This window comes from Apaloderma vittatum, unplaced genomic scaffold, assembly GCF_000703405.1.
Source record: "Apaloderma vittatum isolate BGI_N311 unplaced genomic scaffold, ASM70340v1 scaffold12639, whole genome shotgun sequence".
Classification (NCBI taxonomy): Eukaryota; Metazoa; Chordata; class Aves; order Trogoniformes; family Trogonidae; genus Apaloderma; species Apaloderma vittatum.
In genome coordinates, this window is record NW_009734667.1 from 37,653 (window position 1) to 47,099 (window position 9,447).

Consider the following 9,447-nt stretch of genomic DNA (forward strand, 5'->3'; position numbering starts at 1 on the left):
TAATTAAGATTACTATCGCGAATACTCACAAGTAGGGTGAAGAGAATGTATTTAGAAAGGCTTGATATCGGAATTTCCCCCTTTTCTATCTGTCTTTGGAATCTCAATTGATCCATTCTAGCTGATCGGTTTGTGACCTATATCTGTGTTAGATGTTTGCAAGATGTTTCCTCTATTTGCACTGAGATACCTTACGTGCCTAACCTCAACGTGGTTCAGGAAAACCAAACTTAGAAGTACAAACTCCTTATATAGTAAAGGGAGAAAAACAAGAGCCTCCCGGAAGAACCGATTTAACAGACCTAAGATGATTACCTGAAGTGGATGTTGTGAAAACCTCCTTAAAGCAGTAAGTTTTTGCTACTTATTCTAAATATATACCTTCTTCCTCTCTGCAGTGCCAAAGGCTTGCTTAATTCACACAGCTTTAATCAACACAAAGAAATGTAAGAAACAGATGGCTAGAGGCCAGCGTTCCAGCAGGTCTGGTTGTGTAAAACAGCGCACACCTCCGACGTGCACCGGAGGAAGCAGTGTGTGTGAAAAGGAGACGAATAAGAACTCATCTGGAAAAAAGGCAACATAACGGATATCATACAGGAAGTTTATAATGAGCAACCGAGACTGGGTCCTCAGGACTGAGTGACACTGGTCACATATGTGGCCCAAAACCCCACGCTGATAAGAATAGCTGCAGTCAGCCGGCATTAGCCAGGAACCAGTCTGAGAACACATGGCAAAACAAATGATTCAATGCAATCTGCTCATTCTGCTGCTTCCACCAAATATTGTTGCACTAACATCCTCTGCTTTTGGCCTTATTACACAGTGTTACTATTTAAGAGCATGGAAAACACCTGCAGGGATGACAGGGACCTACAGAATTACTAGCACGACAGGCTGCTGTGGAGATTCTCAGACTGTTTCCACAGATCAGCTTGAGATGTTTACACAGATCTTGCTCCTTACTCGTGCAAGAGGAAGAGAAAGGAAAGCCAGCAGGCTTGGCCCGTTTGCTCCTTTTTCTTTCTGCCAGGCAAAAAAAAGGACGCATTCTCCGGATTTCACACCAGGCACCCCAGCTTCCAGTCAAGCATCACTGCCCTTAAATTCTGTGAGGGTAACAACAAGCAGAAGTTTTACCATTCAAACCCCCACTCACATCCTCCAACTCCCTAAAACACCTACCTTCAGGCCTATAATCTCCTGAGTAAACAACGGGAGGTTTAGACCTTTTACACCGAAATTGTTCTTCCTTTTATAGTCGTGGTTGTACAAACAAATAAGCAAGCACACTAGCAAGCAGTGACGGCTAAGACTTCAGCGTCACCACAACTCATCCGTCTATTACAAGTCTTGCCATGTTTACTATTTTAAGAGCCACATATTTCACCCAGAATCAGACTGTATAGCCTATAAAAAACTCTAGGTGTCTGGTTTTTGAAACAAATTTCTACCTCCTAATGGCAAAGGCAAGATGTTTGAAAACTTGAACCTTAAAAACTGAGACAGCACAAAGAAACATATTCGAATGTTATCATTTAGGTTTGGTAAAAGCTCAGGATTTAGAAACATATCTGATAATTTCTGGGGATTTTAAGTACATGTACTCAGGTTGACAGACTGCTCTCAGTTTCAACTGAGGTTCTTTTCCTGGTTTTACCAGTAACCTTCTGTTTACCCCTTATTCTCTCTCTGTGCACTTCCTTCTTTTTTCTCTCTACCTTCCTTGTCATTGTTTGGGTCACTATAATCCTGACCCTTTAAAGCTCTAAACGTGTATCTTGACATGTTTAAATAGTCCACTAAAATGTATGGGACTACTCACAGAACAGAACATATAATATATATATATTAGTCACATAACATATAAAATAACATATATACATTTTACAATGGAGTTTTGTGTATGTGGGAAAATACACCAAAACAACGGAAAACTAGCTATTTATCTGTATCTATTACAACTACACACTATTCCTTTCTTTGGACATCCTCACTGTCAGCTCCCGTTCTGTCTGGTATCTAGAGTCATCGTAGGGCATGCAGTACCATATCACAGTGCAGCTCCAAGTTCAGGTCTCCTTTGTTAGTGTGAAGTCGCACATAGCCCTTCTTCTTCACGTATTTGTACCTCACAACATCTTCTTCAATAGCAGCTGTAACAAAGCAAAAAAACCAATTAGCTCTCTGGAAGCTTACTCACTGATCTTCAGAAAACATAAGAAAACAAATTGCTACATTCTACTGCCTGATCTCTTCCCCTGGGGTACTAGGTCTGCAGGGATTATACTCTGCAATTAATCTACGACAACTTCACATTAATCTCTGTGCAAAACACTTTCCATTATAGAAATCCACCAACTCCTCGAGAGCCAGCAATATCATCTATATTATTAAGTCACAGAAGCATTCAATGTTACAAACTATAATTTTCAAGTTATGTCTTCCAATCACAAACGTTACTTTGAAACCAAATTATTTGTCATCAAACTTGGAAGTCAAGCAGGCAGTCATCAGTCAACCACAAATTGCTGACATATGAGGATCTACCCAGCTCGGAAAACAAATGAAGCTGTTACTGGAAACATTACTGGAAAGTCAAACCAAAGGTTCAACCTAGGATGTTTCCATCTCCATTCTGTCGAAATGTCCAGTTAGTTACACTTTTTGAACACTCAGAGAGCCACCTGCAAATCACCGTAATCCACCAAGTAAAGGAAGTGAGATGGGTAAATGTAATTTTAGCAATGTATCGGAAATTTGCCTGTGTGACATCTCAATTTTAGTGCCAAAAGCCAGATCCTTCTCTTCAACTTGGAATAACAACTGCTCAGCTATTTAATTAACATTCAAATTAAATAAATTCTATACATTTGTGCTGAGGCTGGAGAACGAAAGGAAAACTTTATTGTACTAAAATATGTTCTCGTGTAGCCTTGAAGAGTAGTAAATTAAAAGTTATCAACCCAAGATTTGCTGTCATGCTAACCAATACCGGGTTAGGTGAGAGGCAGTAAAGATTTTGTATGCTATTTGAGGAGAGGTTACACCTCGCTCCTAACTTACATAAGTGGATATCTCATTTTGTGCTTCCTCATAAGAGAAAATCTCATTAATTTCAGTTCAATGTAAGTAACTGACATTCAAAGATGAGGCTAATTCATAATTGCTCCATTATTTTCAGAATGAGCTCAGTGGAAAGTAAGGATATATCTGCTAAGGGAATACATTTCCATGGCATTAGCACTCGTTCAGTCCTTATTAATGTATATGTGCTAGGGAGCACACTTTAAAACTGCAAAGTTAATAAACAGCTTGTAGGTAGGTAGTACTGGTACCTGCTTCATGGGTAGTTTCAGGCACCATTGCAGTGGAGGTGAAGGAAGCACTTACTGCTCCAGTGGAATAATGAGCCTGTTCACAGAGGAAAAAGCAGAAGATGACATTAGAAATTATTTACTAAAGACACCATATAAGGACTAGAAACACACAAATGTCATGCTTCTGAAGACACACGTTCTGCTCTAGCTCCTACAGAAAGAAACAAATGCATGATGCAGCGATAATTCTCCATCTGTTCCCCAGAACACCTGCTCTGATGAAACTCTAAGGCTGACCATGGACTGAGCTGAAAGGGGTTTATTGCTTCCACTACAGTTTCTACATCATTATCTACTGTATTATCAGAATCTTCGTATGTCCACAGGTGGAGATATGAAAGGAGTACTGCTGGCAAGACATCTGTAAAATTCTCCAACCCTGTGGAGTAAATAGAAGGAAAATCCAGCAAACCACAGAGATACTGCGGAGAAAAACAAACCACCCCGCTTCCCCACACACAGCCCCTCTGTGTGCAGAGGCACTCGCCCATGGTTCCCAATGTCTATTTTGAGCTTTCTGATTCTCCCACAGAAAGGGACACATGGATTTTGTGGTAAATTACAAAGATCTAATAAACCCGGAGATACCTTTAGTGGCTTTAGGGCAACGCCTGCAAAGACCACAGATCAGTCCAGTGCTCCATCCACAGGACTACGCTGCACCCTGCGCAAGTTTAGGGTTGTGCCCTTCCACATCAGCAGCTGACAGTCTGCAGAGCTCACTGTTGCCTCCCACCTCTTCTTTTTCTTACCACATCTTTTGTTTTCTTACAACACTGTGATGCCCTCAAAAAGGGGCAAATGTGATCCTACTCCTTGGTCACCCCCCCCCCCCAAACTGTCACTAAGCCCCTCATTAGGTCACATGCCGCGTTGCTATTCGTTCTCATGGAAGTGTAATCAAAACCCGAAAGCACACACATCCCAGAATTGTTAAAGAACGCTCTGTCTTGTCCATTTCAAAGAGCCTTTGATGTAGGAAATCTAGATGCAGATGAATTGTTTCTCCTGATAACCATGAGCACACACTAACATGCACCTGGAAGAAGATCCTTTAAAGTCTTCCACTAAGAAACTGCATTCCAGTGGTAAAAAAAGGAGAAGCAGCTGTGGATGATTTATATATTTGCCCACACCAGAGGTGATTCACTTGCACTGCCCTTAAGGTGTATTCCCTCTGCCAATAACTGCAGGAAACCATGATAAACAAATTCAAAGCAAGAGATTACAACCTGGGAAAAAGGTTCTGCCAACATATACATGATAACCACATCACAAGAGATCCTTCCTGCTTACTGTGCTCCATTTCTGAAACATTTAAGTTCATTTACAATGAAACGAAGAGCAACTCACTGACACATACAAAGTATTTCTAAGGAATCCCACTGTGACTCTCATCCTCATCTATGATTAATTCCCATGTAACAGAAAACAGAAGGAGTAGTATCTGTTACACTGCAATGTGGCCTCTAAGCTGAAAAACATCTATTACCAGTCTTGAAGAAGTCAATCAGATGCCAAACTACAAATTAAGTCAACTTACTGCATTCAGCTTATCCACTTTCTTCTTTTCAGGAGGCTTCATAGTAGCTGCAAGAATATCATCACCTTTGAACTCCTTATAAAGCTCCAGTAAAGTCTCTCGGGTCTCTGTATTTGTATTTTTCAAATAGTAAGATGGATCTAATTTTGCTTTTTCTTCATCTAGATAAGACAAAGTTAAATCAGAGTTAAAAGAAAAATTCTATTTTCTTCTCCTTCAGTTTATGACATACCTATTTACGCAAAAATCTTTCAGATATTATTTCTAATTTTTTTAAGTGAAAAAAAGGTCTAGTAACTATTCCTGCAGAAACAGCAACAAATAGCAACACATAACATTAATGACAGTACAGCTTGTCAATATGACAAATGCCAAGATGATGAAGTACAACAAAAGAAAAAACCAACTTTTTGGACTAGATGATCTTGTTGGACTAAATGATCTTTTGAGGTCTCTTCCAATCCCTAACATTCGGTGACGCTGAGAACTTCAACTACCACAAAAATTTCTTTGAAACCACGAGAAGTTCATACAAGTCTTGTAAATTTTTTACAGAACAATAAAGATACAGTTGGGTACAATATAAACTTCTGTCCTTTGTCTCCTCGCTGAAAGGCCTGTGATGCAACAATCCCAAGATGAGATCTTTACTGTGATGTTAGAGGGGAGGAGGCTGATGAACTGGACTGTAGAATTTGATGTGGTTTTTTTTCAGTTTGTTTAATTTTTTTAAAAGTTTCACTTATGCCCTTTCTTGGTATGGCTACTATTTGCTGGATATTAAATATTCCATCTCTGAGATAACATCCATTTATTTTTTATGGGTAAACACAGATGCTGGCTTGCAGAACTAGAGCTTAAAAAAAGAAAAAGAAATAAGCATAGTAAGAGCCGCACCATGCTTAAAATAAGTAACTAGACCTCATGAGAAACACTTCTAAATGAAACTCTAAGGGCAAAGGAGAGAATTTTTTCTTCTGCAACTTAATATTAACAGATATTACTAAGCATTTAGCTATCAAAAATCACAGAAAAAAATAACTGAGAAATAAATTTCTCAGATATCTAGAAAGAAAAAAAAAATTTTTATTATTAAAATAATTTTGAGACTATTAAAAGAAATTCTGTATCAATTGTTAACTTGGAAGATGTCCACTATTATTCAGACAGAAGGATGGGCAATACATCATTGATACCCATGAAAGAGAGCCAAGCAGGTAGAGATGAGAAGACGTAGATTTCCTTGTCCTGGTTCTGGTACAAGGCTAATGGACCTCCTGGCACATTATTTTCCCTCCTCACTTCTCTGTCTTCTACCTACTCTTAAAGAATATGGAAAGCTTTCTGTTTGTACAGCACTCATCGGAGACAGTCGATGATTCCTCAAAGAATCAGGTCTTTGCTTCAAAATTGTTAATAACTTTCGATGTGAAAGGGACAGTTTCAACAAGTTATTCTGTTTCCAAGAAGACTTGTTGTCTTCAGAATTTGCATACGTGGGTTGGTATTTTCTCAGCCTACCTTCAAGTTATCCTTACCTGGATCAATTACTTTTATGTTGTTCTTCACATGAAAGAAGTTTGAGACATTGAACTTATCCAAGTTTGTTGGATCCTGAAAATAATAATTAAAAAATAAGTATCAGAGAGCGTGGTAGACACCCATTTCATGCAATGGACTAGTCTGAAGTGCAGACACCACCATAATAAACAAATAGGGAGAGAACGGATAACTTCTATACTCCCCAGACCACAGAAAGATGAAAATACTATAAAGCAATCCACCCCAACCAACATCAGCAATGAGCCCTGTCACAGCAGGTTCCTTCAGGATCTAGAATTTAGTCCCAAACATAATATTACGCATATTGTGCCTAGAGAAGTTACTAATGGAACTAAGAAGAGCCTCCCCTCTCCTAGCAAAAAGAAAGAACAAGAAGCAGCAATTCCCTGATTCTTTTCTTCATTCTGTGGTTTTGTCTAAGATCTATGCAAATTCACATTAGTTATCTCTTTCTATTTATAACAGCGTGCCTGATTTGCACATGCTCTGTGAACTCCTGTAACACGTTTCAAAATATAAATAAACCTCAGAGCAAGTCTAAGCAGTCGGAACTGTTTTGATTGTTTGGGGTTTTTTTACTAGTGAAATCTGTGCTTACAGAATTACATTTAAAAATAAAAAATAATAATAATAAAAAAGCAACATAAAGCGGAATTATGAAAACTCTATTGAATGACCACTCAAGGAAAACGGCAAAAATACACAGTCCATTAACTGCCAGTCTCTATGCTATCTCCAGGCAGCTTTCTGCATAACTTTGACCTTTTGTTAGAGAGAGTCAGACAAGGAATGCCCACTGGTGATCTAGGTTACATTATACTGTTATTAAACAGTCCTTAAGCCTCTTCTTGCGATGACTTCATGGTTTTCTCCTCAAGCTCCTCTGCAGCACAGAAAGGTCAAAACATCAGCCCAGGACACCCAGTCATTTCTGCAAATTCTGTCTTACGAAAAAATAATTCAAAATTTGAAGCACCAAAGTATCTTAATAATACACAATAGTTTCAAGTTCCGGATGAAAATGCAATGTTCACATTTGTGTAACAATGCAAAGAACTAGGACAGTAACGTGAATTGTATTATGCCACGTAAATACAACAAAGCTTCTCAGATCACCACTGTTGGTAAGAAGTTTCAATAATTCCATCTCTGCTGAAAGTAATGATTAACACAAGCAGAGCTGGTAGTTCCATCGCTTATTAAATGGTCTAATTATGTCTTTGATTCATCCCTGAAACTGCATGCTTCCACCAGAGACTGCATTTTCAGTTTTACTGCTGGTAGGAAAACCAAAACACATTTATGAAATCAAGCTGTGTGATTATGTACCCTAATGATGACCTCCTGGCTGCCTGCTGCCCCCTTTCCCAACTGCTACACAACCATCTTCTATTGTTTCCTGCCCTACCATACCCCTCTGACAGATCTTCAACAAGACACAGACTGCCAAAACCCCCTTATTTTCAGATCTTGCCTTAGAAATGAATAATCTTTAAATAAAACTACTATGGAATGGGAAATCTGGACCGTTTTTAAACCATTTTTATATCCTCTGGCCCAGCACTTGGGTGTATTTATTAGCTCGCATAGATATTTACGTATGTACGAACAAAGAGAATTTCAGCCTCGCTCTCTGACAGTCAACCAGGTGCACGAAGAAAGGCTGGAGAGGGGCTCAGGGTGCTTCCTCCGAAAGGTTGCCTCCTCCCAAAGACTCTTCAGCAATCATGAGCTGCAGCTTTCCTGGACAGAAATCATCGCTTTGCACATAAATGTACCACCTCAAAAAGTGACGTAAGACTGCTTACACTTTCCAGAAAAGGAAAAAAAACCTAATTTGTGTATTAATATTAATGGAGCCAAATGGATTCATAACAATCCACATGTTTGCTGTTTATGGAAAAGCTGAAGGGCAAGACTGACGCCTGACACTGACCTTTCACGGACAGGAGGGAGGGCAGGAGACAGCAGTAAAGACGAACCAGAAAACACCTTTCCCATATTCCTCTAACTAAAGCTTCTTGATTTACTGATTTATCGATTGATTAAAAGTAAATAAAAGGACATCACAACTGCCAGTGGCTTATGAAACCAAGTGTTTTGTGCTCAGGGTACCATGAATCAGATGAGTTCGAACTGTTTCACACTCACAGTTCATTCAAGCATTTACCTGCCCTAATCAGCCTAAGCGCAGGCATTGAGCGACTCTGGCAAAAGCGTTCAGTCTCCTTCCCTGCAAGGGATTTCTCAGCGCTCCCCAAGCTGCTGCTCACCTGCCCATAGGCAGCACATCCATCACGGTATGAAGGAGAGCAGAGATCCCAGGGCAGCTCTCTCCCCTTGCAGAGCGCAGCCGTGCATGTGCCTTCTGAGAGACCCGAGACAACCTCGAACCCCCAGACCTGAGACCAAGGATGTCTGCACAATGTCCTTCATCACGTTCGGGGGGGCCATTTGGTCATACGGAAACCTCGACAAAGGTTTCATTTACAGTGTTGCCCCTTGTACTCCTGGTTCTGTAAAGCAGGAGTCTCACCGTGCATTGACAAGGCAGACAACCCACATGCCTTCTTCAAAATCAGTTTCCCTATGTCAGTGGAAAAACCCCTCAAAGGCGGTTCCTAAAGTTGAAATTTGAATGTCACCTTACACAGGTCACCTAGGACAAGCAGTTGAAGTTTGATTAGAATGAGACAAACAGGTGTGTGACAGTACTGTGGTGAATATTAACTTCAACACAAGGCACCATTTGCTTCTACTCTGCCCAGGAGCAGAAACACATCTGACCAGTCCAACCTGTGCTGCAGAAGACACAAACCGTTTCCTTACTGATGGTACTCAAGATATAACACAAGATACAATTTTTTTAAGAATATGTCTATGTAAATTTTAACAGTGCACAGTCTTTAGACATATCACTTCATGAAGAAAACTGTCTAAACTCTCGTCAAGGGTTAG

General features: G+C 39.8%; 1 protein-coding gene across 1 annotated transcript in view; it reads right to left on the reverse strand.

Moving 5' to 3' along the window:
- The window catches only part of PPIL2 (peptidylprolyl isomerase (cyclophilin)-like 2), a gene marked incomplete at its 5' end in the record, with an annotated part of 68,688 nt that overhangs the window by 33,556 nt on the left and 25,685 nt on the right, over window positions 1–9,447 (reverse strand). Inside the window, 4 exons of the mRNA XM_009876363.1 lie at window positions 2,053–2,159; window positions 3,342–3,417; window positions 4,927–5,087; window positions 6,465–6,540. Coding sequence (XP_009874665.1) covers window positions 2,053–2,159; window positions 3,342–3,417; window positions 4,927–5,087; window positions 6,465–6,540 — 420 coding nt within the window. The remainder of the gene's footprint in view (window positions 1–2,052; window positions 2,160–3,341; window positions 3,418–4,926; window positions 5,088–6,464; window positions 6,541–9,447) is intronic.